Genomic DNA, 19,239 nt, shown 5'->3' on the forward strand with positions numbered 1-19,239 from the left:
TCCCCAGCTGCCGACAACAACCCTCTGCCACGTCAACATGACAATGATACCTGTTTTGCCAAAACTCACTTTATAGTCACCCTTTCTTGACTTCAGTGAAAACAAATACTTGTTTTATAAAAAGTAAAATAAAGACCTCTTTCTTGACCTCATATTTAACTGTTGACAGCACTGTAACAGTAAAACTTGCAATTTCAAACCTACATTGTTTATAAATGTAACTATTAAATTCTAACATTTTTCTAACATTTAAATTCTCTAAACATTTTACTTGTCGAAATTATTATTATTTTAAGCAGTATTAGTAGTTGTAGTAAAAAACGGCTTCAAAACTGGACCTTTAATCTAGGGGTGTTGTTGGGGGGGGGGGGCACATCCCTCCCCCACGCCCCCATTCCATCTGGATTCGTCCCTGCTTTGGTGTTTGAGCACAAAGAATGGATAACATTTATTTATGCAGAAAACATGACCAGATTTACAGGTAAGAAAGTTTTATTGCGTTTTCACATCATGTGGTCCTCAGAAAGAAAGTTTAGGTGCATTTGAGTGGTAAATAGTGTTAGTTGTTGACGCGTCGCGGAGGATCAGCTGTTTTTAACGAGACGATACGGAGCGGATCAGATCAGAATTCTAAATAAAGGAGGAAAAAAAGTATAAAAATGTCTTTGTAAAGCTCAGTGCAGGTGTGCTGATCACCGTGCTTTAAGAGGAGAGGACGAGTCGAGCAGCTGCAAAAAACCGTGGATGAAAAGCTCACAGCTCGCTGAAAGTGGGCAGTTCAGTTGAACCCCGACCTCCTGCCCACAGACCAAGTTTAATGCTGCTATCGACCCACAATGAAAAATAATAGTAACGCACAGTGACATGGAGAAGTAACTTTAATCTGATTACTGATTTGGAGAGATTAACGCGTTAGATTACTCGTTACTAAAAAAAAAGTGGTCAGATTAGAGTAACGCGTTACTAAGTAACGCGTTACCGGCATCACTGGTAGGGACACGGACCCACAACAGGGGGCGTAAATGAACGGACAATGGAATTAGCAAAAATACAACAATTTAATGTTGTGAATGTGCACAACAGAACAACAGACAACACAATTTAGAACAGCAGTCAGTAATTCAAGGTGACGTGTGGGCAGGCTCGAGGATAGAAGACGCCTGTCCAGAGAAGAGCCGGATCCCACACGCTTTCCACTGCCAGTGGATCTGGAGCACCCCGGAGCCACCAAGCGCCGAGTCTCCAGGTGGCCACTGCTTCCGGCTGTCAGATCTAGTACTGCTGGCAGGAAGAACAGACAGGTGATGGTGGGTGCGTGAACACCCAGCAAACAGTCAGAAGAGGGTGGGAAACACCTCCACCTCTTAATCACAATATTCCAGAATTAAGTGCAGATCCTGTTGGTATACTTAGTAGTCCCCAACCGAGGAGCGGAGTACGCCAACTCCCCAACACACGACTACTCCTTACGTACAAACAGGTTCGTCTGCAAAAGTAATGTTACACACAGAAGCAAAGATGTTAGTACTGTTGTGTTTACTCAGGCTGAGCGGTTTACCTGACAGGTAGACGATTTCTCGGCAGCGAGGTGAAGATACTGCCTGGCTTTTATGGTGAAGTGGTTTGAGGTGAAGATGAGTGACAGCTGGTGCTGTTGATGAGTGACAGCTGTCACTCCCGGTTGCTCCGGCGCCCTCTCGTGCCTGAAGCCCGCACTTCAGGCAGGGCACCCTCTGGTGGTGGGCCAGCAGTACTTTCTCTTCAGCGGCCCACACAACAGCTTCTATGCTTTTGTTGTTGTTGTTAAATAAATAAAACTTAGTAGTAGTCCCATCGTCTGTTGGCCATAGAAATGATAGATGCTATAGAGTCCCACCACTTCTATGGCACAATATAGGAAGCATGGTGCCTAGCTACTCTCCCTTTGCCACGTTACCTTCACAAACTTTAAAGAATTAGATCCGCATTCATTTCTGGATTGAAAGAGAGTTATCCAGTTATTAGTCTGAGTGGGATTCAAATCGTTCACCTTCTGTAGCATAGTCAAATGTTCTACCCGCTTGGCCAGGCACCCCTCTGTTTCTTTTTTGTGACTCATACTTTTTGTTGAATTAAAAAAAATTTTCAAAACAAAATGAACACGACATGCCTCAAAAAGAATATCAAACCTAATGGGAAAAAGGGGACACTGCTCCCCTACTCACCACCTGCTTATCCTTAGATTCTCCGTGCATTGTCCCATGTAAGATTCAGTGTCCCCAGAAAACATCTTCAGTAGACCTGAGGGAATTGAGAACATAATGTTACTTATATTGGTACTTTTTTCCCTCCCCTTTAACCTGATTTTATTCACGTATCTGGGTTTTCCAACTAACATTCTCAGAAGGCAGGATGGGCATACTTTTTAATTTACACTATCAAAGATGCAGATTAACACAAATTTTATGTTGCTATATAAAAAACATGAAGCTGCATGTCTTGGATCAGCCAAGGATTTTTGAAGGCTTTGCCATTGGGTTTTGCTAAATAATACAATCTGATGTTAAGCGATGAGAGATACAGTACTGGACCAGATGATCTGCCTCTTCTATATCTCAGCCAAAATTTGCTCCAGTGGAGGGGTTACTCGTTTTCTCCAAGGAAACAGAACCTCATGTTCATATTTTGATGGTAGGAGTCAACCGTCACAGACATGGGGAGAATATGCAAACTACACACAGAAAGGAACTGGGCATTGGGTACTTGAACTCAGAACCTTGTTGCTGTGAGACAAATGAGTTAACCTGCAACATTTGCCAATCGATCTATTTTATTGGTTCATCAAACGTCATTTTATAAATGTCTGGTGTTCAGCACTGTAGCCAGGCTGACAAAGAGTCAGAGCTCTATTGAGCCGAGTATTCCTTTAACTAGTAATGACTTCATGACTTCATTTGCTAATAAAATTTTAACTGTTAGAGAAAAAAATACTCATAACCATCCCAAAGACATATCGTTCTCTTTGGCTGCTTTCAGTGATGCCGGTATTTGGTTATTTGGTTAGACTCTTTCTCTCAGATTGTTCTGACTTATTTTCATTAGTTACTTCATCCAAACCATCAACATGTCTATTAGATCCCATTCCTACCAGGCTGCTCAAGGAAGCCCTACCATTAATTAATGCTTCAATCTTAAATATGATCAATCTATCTTTATTAGTTGGCTATGTACCACAGGCTTTTAAGGTGGCAGTAATTAAACCATTACTTAAAAAGCCATCACTTGACCCAGCTATCTTAGCTATCTTAGGGCAATCTCCAACCTTCCTTTTCTCTTAAAAATTCTTGAAAGGGTAGTTGTAAAACAGTTAACTGATCATCTGCAGAGGAATGGTCTATTTGAAGAGTTTCAGTCAGGTTTTAGAATTCATCATACAACCCCTGGCAATAATTATGGAATCACCGGCCTCGGAGGATGTTCATTCAGTTGTTTAATTTTGTAGAAAAAAAAGCAGATCACAGACATGACACAAAACTAAAGTCATTTCATATGGCAACTTTCTGGCTTTAAGAAACACTATAAGAAATCAGGAAAAATAATTGTGGCAGTCAGTAACAGTTATTTTTTTAGACCAAGCAGAGGGAAAAAAAAATATGGAATCACTCAATTCTGAGGAAAAAATTATGGAATTACCCTGTAAATTTTCATCGCCAAAACTAACACCTGCATCAAATCAGATCTGCTCGTTAGTCTGCATCTAAAAAGGAGTGATCACACCTTGGAGAGCTGTTGCACCAAGTGGACTGACATGAATCATGGCTCTAACATGAGAGATGTCAATTGAAACAAAGGAGAGGATTATCAGACTCTTAAAAGACGGTAAATCATCACGCAATGTTGCAAAATGCAATATGTCTCAAAAATCGAAAATGCACAACAAAACAAATGAGGAACGAATGGGAGGAAACTGGAGTCAACGTCTGTGACCGAACTGTAAGAAACCGCCTAAAGGAAACGGGATTTACATACAGAAAAGTTAAACAAAAGCCATCATTAACACCTAAACAGAAAAAACAAGGTTACAATGAACTAAGGAAAAACAATCATGGACTGTGGATGACTGGATGAAAGTCATATTCAGTGATGAATCTCGAATCTGCATTGGGCAAGGTGATGATGCTGGAACTTTTGTTTGGTGCTGTTCCAATGAGATTTATAAAGATGACTGCCTGAAGAGAACATGTAAATTTCCACAGTCATTGATGATATGGGGCTGCATGTCAGGTAAAGGCACTGGGGAGATGGCTGTCATTGCATCATCAATAAATGCACAAGTTTACGTTGATATTTTGGGCACTTTTCTTATCCCATCAATTGAAAGGATGTTTGGGGATGATAAACAAAATAGTAGTGATGTGTTGGAGCGTTCTTTTGTTTTTCATGATTCCATCATTTTTTCCTCAGAATTGAGTGATTCCATATTTTTTTTTTCCCTCTGTTTGGTCTAAAAAAGTAACCGTTACTGACTGCCACAATTTTTTTGCTGATTTCTTATAGTGTTTCTTAAAGCCAGAAAGTTGCCATTTGAAATGACTTTAGTTTTGTGTCATGTCTGTGATCTGCTTTTTTTTCTACAAAATTAAACAACTGAATGAACATCCTCCGAGGCCGGTGATTCCATAATTATTGCCAGGGGTTGTAGTACAGAAACAGCATTAGTGAAGGTTACAAATGATCTTCTTATGGCCTCAGACAGTGGACTCATCTTTGTGCTTGTTCTGTTAGACCTCAGTGCTGCTTTTGATACTGTTGACCATAAAATTGTATTACAGAGATTAGAGCATGCCATAGGTATTAAAGGCACTGCACTGCAGTGGTTTGAATCATATTTATCTAATAGATTACAATTTGTTCATGTAAATGGGGAATCTTCTTCACAGACTAAGGTTAATTATGGAGTTCCACAAGGTTCTGTGCTAGGACCAATTTTATTCACTTTATACATGCTTCCCTTAAGCAGTATTATTAGAAAGCATTACTTAAATTTTCATTGTTACGCAGATGATACCCAGCTTTATCTATCCATGAAGCCAGAGGACACACACCAATTAGCTAAACTGCAGGATTGTCTTACAGACATAAAGACATGGATGACCTCTAATTTCCTGCTTTTAAACTCAGATAAAACTGAAGTTATTGTACTTGGCCCCACAAATCTTAGAAACATGGTGTTTAACCAGATCCTTACTCTGGATGGCATTACCCTGACCTCTAGTAATACTGTGAGAAATCTTGGAGTCATTTTTGATCAGGATATGTCCTTCAATGCGCATATTAAGCAAATATGTAGGACTGCTTTTTTCCATTTGCGCAATATCTCTAAAATTAGAAAGGTCTTGTCTCAGAGTGATGCTGAAAAACTAATTCATGCATTTATTTCCTCTAGGCTGGACTATTGTAATTCATTATTATCAGGTTGTCCTAAAAGTTCCCTGAAAAGCCTTCAGTTAATTCAAAATGCTGCAGCTAGAGTACTGACGGGGACTAGAAGGAGAGAGCATATCTCACCCATATTGGCCTCTCTTCATTGGCTTCCTGTTAATTCTAGAATAGAATTTAAAATTCTTCTTCTTACTCATAAGGTTTTGAATAATCAGGTCCCATCTTATCTTAGAGACCTCATAGTACCATATCACTCCAATAGAGCGCTTCGCTCTCAGACTGCAGGCTTACTTGTATCTGAATAAATCTGAAATGAATAAATAAATCTGAATAAATATGCTATAATACTAAAGCCTAATGGAATCTGCTAGCTTTAGTTGCATCACTAGCTTGTCTTTCTTTCTTTCTTTCTTTCTTTCTTTCTTTCTTTCTTTCTTTCTTTCTTTCTTTCTTTCTTTCTTTCTTTCTTTCTTTCTTTCTTTCTTTCTTTCTTTTATTGATGTTGTTGGCTTACCAGGACACTGTGTTGGAACACCCTCTAACCCAAATGTTCTTCCCACAGCCATGTGCACCGTCTATTTCTGACTGATGGCACATGGAATATGACTGACTAGTCGGGTAGCATTTTCCACATGAATACTAGGAAGAACTAGCAATGACACCTGTGCTGCCTCGTGCTGTTTTTGTGCATGGTGGATGATTGGGGCCTTCGTGTTACCATCTTGCTGGTACAATTTTTATCTTCTCGGCTCCCTCCAGATACTCTCCTCCTTCTGCTACAGGCTCATCCCCGCTTTTCCTTGAGTTCATCCTTTGCTGTTACCCTCCATATGTCCTCCACTCTTAACTGGTTTTGTCTTGTTCTCCCTGTTGGTGAAGCTGAATGACTCATTGTGTCATCCTTGTGTCTGGCTTTGTCTCCCCAGAGAGCAGTTTCTCAAGACCAATGCCCAGCTGACCTTCCGCTGTCGTCAGCTCCTCTCTGAGCTTTCCTACATCTACCCCGTTGATGTGGTGAGGTGCACACGGCAATGCTGTTAAACAATGCATTGTTCACAAGTCCTGCAAAAAATTAGACACACAAAGGCTGAAGCAGATGTGGAGCTGGTAGTATGTTATTTCAATTCAATATCGATTCTTTGTATTGTAGGAAGATGTTCAGTCATAACATTGATATTTTACTTAGTTCTTATCTGATATATTTCTTAATTTTTAATTGGATTCTAAAACACTTGGCCAACAAAATAAATCTGAAATATCCTTATTAGTCAATTGCTTTTCATTCATTATTTTGTATATCAATGATTTTGTGAATGTATCTAAGGTACTTGGTAGCATTTTATTTGCTGACGATACAGCATTATTTTACTCTGGATCAAATATACAGGAAGTAGCACAAGTGATAAATACAGAGTTGGAAAAAGTGAAATATTGATTTGATATAAACAGATTGCCACTTAATCTTAATAAAACAAATTTCATATTGTTTAATGACAGAGTTAAAAAAAAATGTGTCATTAAAAATGGATGGAATGGACATTCAAAGTGTAAAAGAAACGAAATTTTTAGGAGTTATGACTGATGAAGATTTTACATGGAAGTCACATAAATTACATAAAAGGAAAGATAGCGAAAGCCATTGCTGTTTTGCATAAAGTTACATATTCATTAAATAGTTATGGATTATTAACATTGTACAATTCAGTGATTGTTCCATATTTGACTTATTGTGTAGAAATCTGGGGATCAACATGTACAACTTATACACAACCTTTATTTTGCAGAAAAGAGCTTTAAAAGTGATTGGCAACAGTCGATTTAGAGATCCATCTAATCCATTGTTCATTAAGTATAGGGTACTTAAATTTCATGATGTAGTTGATTTGAAATTACTGCAAATAATGTACCAAGCGAATAACAATACCTTACCAATAAACATTCAAAATATGTTTGAAAAAGGAGTAAGTAGTTATAATTTGAAGGGCATAGAGGTCTTTAAAAAACCAAGATTCAGAACCAAGATAAAGGAACGGAGTATTGCAGTGAATGGTGTAAAATTATGGAACAACCTCAACAAAGAAATCAAAGAATCAAGGTCGCTTAAATTATTTAAAAAATATATTAAACTTGATGTATTTCGTAAGTGTGAAACTATGAAATAAGTCAGTGGGCTGTGATAAAGCCAAAAATGTAATCTGTTAATAATGTTTAAAATGTTTGAAGTTTAAAATGTAATCTATTAGGGATGTAGTCTTTTAAATAATGGTTAAAATTAGGAAAGAAGTCGGTTGCATGTGACAAAGTCATAGAAATGCAATGATGTCGATTGATGATGCTTTGCAAGATTGTATTGTAAAAAGGGGCAGAACATATAAGACTTGTTCTTCCAAACTGCTCCTTTTTGTTCAATGATTTGTAATGTTTTGTTAATTTTGCTTTTCTGTTTTTCTTTTAAATGAATGAAATAAATCCTCATTAAAAAAAAACACAGCAGCTGCATTTTGTCTCACAAAATATTTGTCTGTTTCTGCTCAGTGCACTGTAATATGAAATATTGTTAAAATTCACAGGTGAATCAATCGGATTATGTCATCTGTGGAGTGAAGCTGCCAAACTCTGATGACTTTCAAGGTAATTTGTGAAAAGCTACAGTACAGTGTGTGTATATAGCATGATTAGCTGCAGTAAAACCATTTTGAACTAATGTTTTGTCTCTGTTGCCTTACCTGCGTTACTGTATATGATTGTAATACTATTTATTACCAACATGCCTCATGATTCTTTTATTGAGTTATTTTATTTGTTTTTTAATGCAGTGATATAACAAGTCACTAGTAAATGTAATAATCTCTAAGTTTGGTATTTGGGCCAGTGGGCATTTTTTTTTTTTTTTTAATGGCTCAGTATCAGTTTTAATAAACTCATCTTACTGCTTACATGCACGGGGTCGGTCTGTGTGCGAGTGATGTGTCAATGGAGCTAATAGTCATCAATCTGTTCAGTGCTCAGTCACTATGTTGTGGTGTGTTTGAGTGGTGTTTAAAAAGAATGTCTATGCTCTGCTTTCCTTCAAATGGGCACCAAGGCTATTTTTGACAGATGCCACTTCTGGATTCAAGCCCAGCCATGTGGCCTCAATATTTAGTCAGATTTTCTGTTTGAAAGCTTGCCAATTGCTGTTAACATTTCCTGTTAGGTTCCAGCCCTTTGGTGAATTCAAACCAACCATTTTCATTTCCCTTTAACAATTTGTGTCACTCCTTGTAATTTCCATATTCACAGTGGATTTTTTTTTGTGCCCAGTCTTACCTTCTTCTACTATCTTCTCTTCTGTCTGATAGCAGAGAAGTAGAATACCATAATCACCACACCCCCTTTCTTTGATGTGAACATGACCACAATGCTGCACCCTTGTCTAGCTTGTACTGGCTACGTTAGCCCTTTGCACAGACTTTTTTTGCCTCCTCTTGGAACCTGGTTTAAAGTTTTAATGTATTTAATTGTATAAGCTATTGTATGTCTAAGATATCCTTTGGGATGAATAATCTATCATTTATCTATACGGAATTGATAACAGGTATTTAACTATATATAATTATCTTTGTTTACTTTAAAAATGAAAACATTTAGGAGCGTTTTGGATTACAGGGAGTTTTGTCCTTCATACAATGCAGAGTTGTTGTCATATATATATAAATTAGATTGACTTTTTTATGTGGTGATTTTATATATTGTGTATGTTTGGGGAGGGGGGGTGGATAGAACTAGTGGACAGCTACTTCAGTATTAAATGACTGATTGGGATCCATACTTTCCTGTTAGCAAATAGGTAGAAGAAAAAAACATTTGTGTGTGAAGGGGTGGGAAAGAGGGGGTCGATGGGGCGGTGGAGGAGGAATGGAATGAAAAGGAAATATGTGAAAGCAGCCTTTTTGACCTCTTGATGATGGAGTTGTTTAGTACTACCACAGACATGTAGGATCTTGTCACCACATGGTTTTTGTGTCTGGTACCACCACTAAACCCACATTATTTCATATTAATATCAAAGAAACTGTCAGTAACTGAACATACAAAGAAAAACCAGCAGTTTTGAGCACAAAGGCATTATTATTTGTGTTGGCACAGCACGTTAAAGTTGGACAGGCTCTTGTGTTATGAATTTTCTTTCACAGCAAAGGCCGCTCCTTCTTTCCTGACCTGTAAGACCTCAGATGAATTGAGGGGTCACATTGAATGGGTAGTGCATGTTCATCTGATGGAACACATCCGCCACGGTCTACTCAACATTCTCCACGTCCTCTTCCTCACAGCGGGTGGGACCAAGCAGGCGTCTGAGTCCATAAGTCAAAATACCACAAACAAACTCCACTGCTCCCTGCCGTCACACTCCACCTGTTGACATCTTTTAGAGCACAGGGAAAGGACAGTAGTGTGTGTTGTCAGAATATTTGTGTTTAAAGCATTCACTTGTTCCAAAAATGTGCAGGCCTGTTTGGGGATCTGGTAGAAAACTAACAGTGAATAAATAACTGTGCTTGCATTGAGGAAAAAAAAAGGGCGAACAAAGAAAGTCCTCATAAAATTTCTGCATTTAACAACTCTGCCTGGCATCTGCTTCTTGTGGTTTGTTCAGGTGTCATGTAGGTATTGTTTCCTTCCATTTGTGAGTCCAAAGATGTCTAGGCTAATTGTTGAAGTAGATTTCAAAATGCCAGCAGAAATGGGAAAAAAACAAAACACAAAATGTGCACAGAGTGTAGACAGATAGCTCTGCCCATATTGTGAGGCTTCCCCGGCATGCCTTAACCCAGCCACGACACCCTGATATTGAGGTGGGCGCCATCATTGAGGTATTACCTAGATTTACAGAATTTGATAGTATCTCACTAGGCATGCTGACAAAACTCGTAACGTCTACAAAAAGCACAACCTGTTTATTTGATCCTATACCAACAAAACTGTTTAAGGACCTGTAGCCCACTCTTGGACCGACTGTGCTGGAAATTATTAATCTCTCATTAACTTCTGGATCTGTTCCTAAATGTTTCAGATCTGCAGTGATTGCATTGGATTAGATTAGATAAGCCTTTATTCATCTGAAATTTCCATTAAACCATTACTTAAGAAACCGAATCTTGACCCTAGTGTATTAACAAACTATCGGCTGATATCAGATCTATCATTTTTCTCTAAAATTCTGGAAAAAGTGGTGTCACGGCAGCTCGTAGACTATCTTACTGAGAATAATCTCTTTGAGCCGCTGCAGTCTGCTTTTAGAAAATATCATTCCACAGAGACGGCTCTCACTAAAGTGGTGAATGATCTTCTGCTTACAATGGATTCGGACATCACTACGGTTCTGTTGCTGTTAGATCTCAGTGCTGCATTTGATACAGTGGATCATCATATTCTACTTGATAGGCTGGAAAATCATTTTGGGATTACTGGGAGTGCCCTTGCATGATTGACATCATACCTGACCGGTCGTTCTCACTGTGTTTTGTACAGTAACACTACCTCTAACCTCGGTGGCATGAGATTTGGGGTTCCACAGGGATCCATCTTAGGCTCCCTGCTTTTCTCCCTTTATATAGCACCCCTTGGGTACATATTGCTGTGCTTTGGGATTACCTTTCATTGCCATGCTGATTATACTCAGTTATACATGCCGATAACTGCTGGTAATCATAAAATCCTTAGATTGCCTTGCATCAGTGAAAAGCTGGATGTGTAGCAACTTCCTACTTTTAAACTCTGATAAGACTGAAATGATGGTTCTTGGTCCAGTGAGACATCCGCATCACAAGTGGCATCACTGGTGGCTTAGTGGTTAGCACTGGTGCCTCACAGCAAGGTCGTTGTGGGATCGATTCCCGGACTTTGTGTGGAGTTTGCATGTTCTCCCCATGTCTGCATGGGTTTCCTCGGGGCACTCCGGTTTCCTCCCACAATCAAAAATATGCTGAGGGTCTTCTCTTTTCTCCGCCCCTGACCAAGGCAGCATCTACATCTGGAGTTGGACTGTGGCTGCCCACTGCTGCTAGTGGTTAGATTGTGTCTAACTGTAATTAGGATGGGTTAAATGCAGAGGCCAATTTTCGTTGTACAAGGTCTATTAGATAATAAACTGACCTTTTTATTTTTCAAAAACTATATGGATTTGAATGACGTGCGATTACACCAATCATGCTTGAACCCTCGTGCGCATGCGTGAGTTTTTTGCATGACGTCATTTCCCTGTGGGCAGGCCTTGAGTGAGATGTGGTCCCGCCCTCTCGGCTGAATTCCTTTGTTTCACACGCTGCTCGAGACGGCGCGCGTTGCTTTATCAAAATTTTTTCTGGACCTGTGAGGAATATCCGAGTGGACACTATTCGTGAAATTAAGCTGGTTTTCGGTGAAAAGTTTAACGGCTGATGAGACATTATGGGGTGTTTCTGTCGCTGTAAGGACTTCCCACGGAGCAGGACGTCGCGCAGCGCTTCCAGGCGCCGTCGTCGGCCTGTTTCGACCTGAAAACATCCTAATTTAAGGCTTAATTCACCCAGGACATCGTGAGAGAACAGAGAAGATTCAGAAGAGGCCGGCATGAGGACTTTATGCAAACATTCCACTGTTTAAGGACATTTTTTAATGAAAGACGTGCGGGCAAATTCGCCGAGTCGTTTCCGTGACGACTCGGCAAATCTGTGTGCGCCGCAACAGGAAAAACACCTCCGTGTTGAAAACCATTTGTAGAATTCAGGCGGCTTTTAATGGCTTTCAACAAGTGAGTAACTGAGAAATTGTTTAACAGCTTGGGCATGTTCCAACTTGCCCGTTAAGATTTCCAACGGAGGTGTTTTTCCTGCCGCGACCCCCCGCGGTCGGGTCCAGCCCGACATGCGACTCTGCCCGCACGTTCTTTCATTACAAAATGACCGTTAACAATGGAATGTCCGAATAAACTCCTCATGCCGACTTCTTCTGAAAGTTCTCTGTTCTCTGACGACTTACTGCGTCAACAGAGCCTGAAATGTGGAAGTTTTCAACTTGAAACGGCGAGACGCTGCCGCCTCGAAGCGCAGATCGCCGTCAGGCGCCGTGGACCGTCCTTAAAGCGACACTACCAGACCAAAATCTCTCATCAGCCGTTAAAATTTTTACCGAAAACCAGCTGAATTTATTGAATGGTGTCCACTCAGTTGTGCCTTACAGTTTTGAAAAATTTTTTATCAAACAAAGCAACAGTCTCTGAGCCATTCCTAAACAATGAAAAAAATCGATGAGCGGGTGGACGACTCCTCACTCAAAGACTGCCCACAGGCGAATGACATAACTGACAGGCGTGAAAAAACTCTCGCATGCCCACGAGGGTTCAAGCATGTCTGATGTAATCACACGTGATTCAAATCCATATGGTTTTTGAAAAAAATAATAAGGTCGGATACTTTTCTAATAGACCTCGTATTTATGTGTATATGTATGTATATGTATATATATGTGCAATTACAATAAAGGCTCTTTTCTATTCTATCAATTTGACCAGCTAACGCTTAGCCTAGGCTCATGTGTCATACATCAGACTGACAAACTGAGTAACCTTAGGGTAATTTTTGATCCTATGTTGTCCTTTGACCTCCACATTAGTGAGATTACCTGCAAAATATAGAGGTTTGTCCCTTCCTGTCTATGGCTGATGCTGAGACCCTGATTTATGCATTTCTTTCTTCTAGATTGGACGACTGCAATGTTCTATTTTCTGGTTTACCACAGTCCAGCATTAGGGGTCTCAAGTTGGTTGAAAATGCTGCTGCCAGAGTTTTGACATGAAGCAGAAAGTTTGAGCACATTACACCCATTTTGGCATCTCTTCACTGGCTTCCTGTCCCTGTGAGATCAGATTTTAAGGTTCTGTTACTCACCTATAAAATTACTCACATACTAGCACCTCCCTACTTAGCTGACCTATTTAAACCCTACGTACCGGCCCGGGCTTTACGTTCTCAGGATGCAGGACTACTTTGTGTCCCTAAGGTGAATAAGAAGTCTGTGGGTCACAGAGCTTTCTCTTATCGTGCACCTGCTTTGTGGAATGATCTCCCTGCATCAATAAAACAGATTCTGTAGAGACTTTCAAGTCCAGACTTAAGACACACTTTCCCTTTTGTATGGCTAGCATACTGGCATAGTATGTTACTATGCTTCCTACCCCTTTAAATTAATTTTATTACTAAAGAGAGTGTGCTGCGGCCTCAACTTTATCTAATGTCTGGGTCTTTTAATGAAGCTTAGGGCTACTGGCCAGCGATCACCTTAGTATTTCTTGCTTAATGCTGACAAATTATACTGTATTTCTTGTCTTTCTGATGCCTGATTCTGTTTTTTCTCTGTGTTTGAGATGCGGCTCCATCCAGAGATGGGAGTGGTGTCTTCTTCTGCAGGCCTCCTGTCCTGTGCACCGGCATGTACTCCCAGAATTTCCTGTATATTCATATTGTCAATTGTGTCATTAGCATGGCCCAAGCAGAGGGTTGCCCCTTTGAGTCTGGTCTGCTTGAGGTTTCTTCCTCAAATCATCAGAGGGAGTTTTTCCTTACCACTGTTGCCTGTGTGTTTGCTCTAGGGGTTGGTAAGGTTAGACCTTACTTGTGTGAAGCGCCTTGAGGCAACTTTGTTGTTGTTGAGGCAACTTGTTGATTTGGCGCTATATAAATTAAATAAATTGAATTGAATGTCGTAGGGGGCTTTCACGCCTACCCTGACTGGTTGAAAAGTTTGGATATCTCAGTTTGATCCTCGAGGGTGTAGAAGCTCCTGAAACCATCATCCAATTTTTGGTTTGGTGAAAACAAGTGATCTGGAGCGGGATCAAATTGTACCATTGTTTACTTCATTTGCAAGTTTTTATGGTTTTGGCTTTCAGATTGAAACAGAAATTTCCAGCATAGATGAATATTGTTGCTTCCTTTACTGGACTCTCCCAAAAATGTATAAGCCATAGTTTTCTTCATTGTTTCTGCTCTTCTCCAATGAATCTCTTAGCAACAATTCAAGTTTCACATGGGTTTTTTTCAGTTCCCCAATTAGCCTGGTGTATTAAATGTAATACAAATATAATGGCACCCAAATTTACTGAAATGAACCTGCATACTTTCCTCTATTGATTCAGACTACAATACTCAGTAACGTCGGTCACATGTCTGTTTGCAGGTATTAGGCTCTTACAGTATGTAGTTCTAATTTAAAACCAAAACACCCAAAGTCTTGGGTCTGGTTTCAGTTTGACATTTTAGTGAAAAGCCTCAATTTATACAAGAGCTCAGAGTACAACAGGTTGGCACTGTGCTGAACCCACCGTTCTCTTTTATTCTTTTGTTTGTTTTTTCCCCTCGACTTGTCACCTCAGCCCAACAGCGTTGCACACAGAGGTGTCACGTGTGCACACGTTCATTCGTTGACCTAATCTTACTCTGTTTGTGTCAACCTCAAAAGCACCACAGGCAAGAAAGTTCTTTGCACCAGGTGCTTCAGCAGCTGTGAGGTACAAAAATTATGCTAAACAGACTTTCTGCTGAGTTGAAAAATGCACAGTTTGAGCCAAAGAGTCCACCACTCGCTATTGCCATAGTCTATTATTTCAAAGCTTGAAGATAAAAACCACGGTTAAGTCTTTGCCTCGAGCAGTATCCTGCTGCTGTTTGACAATGTGAAACCACTTGGCATGTTGTCTTGAAACCATTTCTCATACTTGAAATGAGATGACTTGCTGTTTCTTTCCTTGTCTGCAATATTCACAAAGGCACACAGTTTTTCTACCCTAAAGTTTTATTTGGGCTCAGAGTGGATGGTTATATGGGACGCTTTTGCTTTTCAGATATCTGAAAGAAATTGTGTTGTGCTTCAGCCTTTTTCATCGTGTGCGTCTGCCACATGTTGTATCACTTTCATAACATATTCCCACATAAATGCAGCTGCTCATCTTTCTATAAACAGTTGGTTGAGACGCTGTCTGCTGTTTCATCTTTCACATTTTTGTTTGAATTTGTGAGATGTAGACGTGAGTGTGTCCATGCAGTTGCTGTTATTTATGTAATTCCAGTGTATTCCAAAGAAAGCAGACATGGATGCTGTGATGATATGGTTATGTCACTGTCAGTCAGTCAAAATACTGTCAAAATAATACGAGAATTATAACACCATATGTTTGATTCTGTAATGTGTATTCATATGACCCATTGTTGTCTTTAGCGAAATCTATTTATTTATTTATTTTGCCCTACAGCAAAGGATGATGGGAGTGTGGCAGTCGCCTTGGGCTACACGGCACACCTGATCCTGATGATCTCGTTTTTCCTGCATGTGCCTCTTCGGTATCCAGTCATCCACAAGGGTTCACGCTCGTCCATCAAGGACACCATCACAGACAGACTTGCTGAGAAGGAGCGAGAGTAAGCATTCTGAGTAATTAACAGGTACAGGCAAAATATTACTGAGTAGGATGGTGACTCTCAATCCTGGTCCTCAGGACACGACACACTGCGTGTTTTCAGGTTCTTCTTGCTCCTGTCACACCTCATTACCTAAGTCACATGTGTTAAAACAATCAGTTTTGTAATTTTCCATAATATAACATATTTCTATGGAAAGGTTAATGCATTTAAAATCTTTAGAAGAGCTCTGGCATGTGTTTTGCTCTGTTGAGCCACATTTTCAATGCTAAGATTTCAGATCTTTCAGGAATATGTCTATCTTAAGATAACCACGGCTTAGGGAACAGTCAACAGCTATGTGTTGTTCAGTGCATTTTTGCTTGAATATTCAATATAATAACTCGAAGTAACAAGCACAGCATGAAGTGGAACACTTCAGTTTTTCACAGTTGTTTCACGATACATTGCGTTATGGGTAATTATATTACTGTCGGGCTGCGGTTGTTCTTGCTTCCATGACATTGTCTAAGTCTGATATTTTCACATGTGTGGACAACACACATTTGTATGACTTTCACATGCCAGTGTGTCAGAGTTATAGACAGATGCATATTTGCTGAAGTGAGAATGGTGCTCAACATTCAGCTGCATCACTTTCTTAACACTGATAACAGCCAGTAAAACGTGACCCAAAAAGCTATGTTTGTCATTCGATATTTCCCAACTTGCTGAGGGGAAAAAATGTTGCTTTTTAAATTTTGTAATGCTTTTCCTTTTTTCTGACACATAATTATAACTGCAGATGTTTACTTGGATTTGATGGTGGTGAGTCAGGGCACAAGGTTTTGTTTTGGATGAACACATTTCTACTATGGTGTCATATAAACAGAATTGTTTTCTGTAACTGTCAGTTTCTATAAATACGGTAACAGTACCAACAGGCAATCCCGGCACTCACCAGTGGTGGTGGTGGTGGTGGTGGTGGTGGTGGTGTTGTATGCACAACTACTTGTAGAAAAAAAAAAAACTATTTCAATGCAAATTTCTCAATCATAATATATTAAAATTTAAAATGGTTTTGACTATTGTGAAAATTTGACTATGAAAGAGAGAATTTTTATGTACTCTGATATTATCTGAGTACATAGAACCCGGAAAAGCGTTGAAGATGAATGATGATGAGGATGATGATATTATCTGACTTTACACTGAAGAAATCAACTATCAACCTCATCCTGGCTCTGGACTCACTGAGTCAGTTCTGAGCGCATGCACTTGTGCTGCATCCACAAACCTATGGAACAGCCTTTGGTCCTGGATGGCAGCCAACTAGACAGACAGACAACAGGTCCACCTCCACCTGTTAAAAATAGCAATCTGTCTGCTGCAGCTAAGTGAAACTTGGGTATCTCTTGGACTTGTCCAGCTGCTGGGGTCCTCGATTCTGAGATTCAGCTGTCTCTTGGAACATTTCCAAAGAAAATACTGTAGCTGGTGTTCTCTCACAACCAACTGGAAAGTTTTGTTGACCTCAGATGAAGCTCTACCAGAAGAAGAAATAGTTGCAATTCCTTGAATGGCCACTGGAGGCTGGCCCCAAAAAGGAGCACATTCCCATAGGAGTCCATGTTAAGATGTCCAACTTTAGAGCAGAAATAAACAAAAAGCGGTTTGGTTTGGTTTCTACAGATACCGTATTCGTGCGTGTGAGGGCCCAGGGTTGAGCATCTGCCCATCCCTTTTTTTTAAAAAAAAGTTGGTTAAACTCCCACTCAGAATTAAATAATTTTTTAAATTAAAGTTTATTAAATGTCCAGCTAAAATAAATTTATTGACCCCCAGCTTATTGTAAAAAGCAAAAAACACAGTTTTTGCAATGTTTATCTCATCATCCCTTTGGCTTATGCTCTTACTGTGTAAGACTCATGCAAGAAATAGAAGTGTTGTGTGAAAATGTGGCTAGCTTTGTACAGACAGCAACAAACTGATTAACTGTGGAGTCGTCTGGATTTAAAAAGGCAGGAACTTTTTGAAGCCTTCATTAAAGCCAGAGTTTTCTGTTTTAATATAAACGCTGTGCAAAATGCTTCAGTGAAGTAAATTAGTGTCCGTGTGGTTCATATTAAAAACCGACCTTGCATGTCATGTCATCTTTTTTTTCCCTGTGCCAGACATCAGCTGACAAAACACATTTAATGAATGACAAAAGGATAGGGGGAAAAAATCCCAACACACAGAATGTATCCTTTTTCTTTCTTTCTTTTTTTTTGTGAGGAAATCATATTTTAATGAAATTCATGGTCCAACAAATATAATATTTTGACGAGTTTGTACAAAGGCCTGCCCCCACTTCAAGCAGAATTTGGCATGGAACACCCAGGGTTCTCAGACACTCGAATACTGTAGTTTTTTTTTTTCTCTCTCTATGACAACTTAATGGGGGGTGATTTTTTTTTTCTTTTCTTACCTAACTTCTTAGGGCCCTGTCACAATTTGACAATTTAGCCTGTGTATGCTGACAATTAAAAACGCTGGCATACACGAGTGTACGTCTGATAAATTATGCAGCTGTCACACCTTGACGATTTAGCCAGTGTATGCTGACAGTCCCGTTTCCACCGAGTGGTCTGGATTGGTGCTGTACAGTATAGTGCAGTATCAACCAGGTTAAGTTTGGCTTGGTTTACGCTTCTACCGTTGGCAGAACCGTTTTGTTTGGCAGGTGTCTTTACCGGAGTCTCCAGGTGAGGTTTCTAGCCTTCCTGAGTTTGAGTCACTGTCCTTGGAGCGTGACACGCCCAGCGGGACCAGTCGCGTCCCACCAGAAGCGAGAGCTGCTTACGGCTCACCTCACCAGCTGTAGTGACTTGCCCCCATCCCTGCCAGAAAAATGAATGTTTTGCGGTGATGGGGTTTGCGATCAAGATTTCCTGCAGTAATTGATGCATGAACTGAAATCCATAAACTACTTAAACTGAATGTATCAGAGAGCCACATGCAAAGGGGACACACACACACACACATATAGAATGATATTCACGTTTTGTGAGATTTTTTCAGTAATCACATTTTGCAAATAAGGGTTTGCAGATATTTGCAAAATGTGATTAGTGAAAAAAAAAATAACGGTTTGCGGATAGCCCTCCTGTGGGTTCACCACCTGCAGAGGGGGCCATGGGGGTCGAGTGCAGAGAGGTTTGGGTGGTGGCCGAGGGCGGGTGGCCCGGCGGCCCGGTCCATGCTCACAGCCCCTGGCTGTTGGGACGTGGAATGTCACCTCGCTGGGGGGGAAGGAGCCTGAGCTTGTGCGGGAGGTTGAGAGACACCGACTAGAGATAGTCGGGCTCACCTCCACGCACAGCTTGGGCTCTGGTACCCAACTCCTGGAGATGGGCTGGAAGCT

General features: G+C 40.2%; 1 protein-coding gene across 1 annotated transcript in view; it reads left to right on the plus strand.

Moving 5' to 3' along the window:
• The window catches only part of uvrag (UV radiation resistance associated gene), a 329,710-nt gene that overhangs the window by 144,843 nt on the left and 165,628 nt on the right, over positions 1-19,239 (plus strand). The window contains exons 10-12 of the mRNA XM_034179025.1: positions 6,348-6,435; positions 7,992-8,052; positions 15,689-15,854. Of these exons, the coding sequence (XP_034034916.1) occupies positions 6,348-6,435; positions 7,992-8,052; positions 15,689-15,854 (315 nt within the window). The remainder of the gene's footprint in view (positions 1-6,347; positions 6,436-7,991; positions 8,053-15,688; positions 15,855-19,239) is intronic.

Source organism: Thalassophryne amazonica, chromosome 9, assembly GCF_902500255.1.
Source record: "Thalassophryne amazonica chromosome 9, fThaAma1.1, whole genome shotgun sequence".
Classification (NCBI taxonomy): Eukaryota; Metazoa; Chordata; class Actinopteri; order Batrachoidiformes; family Batrachoididae; genus Thalassophryne; species Thalassophryne amazonica.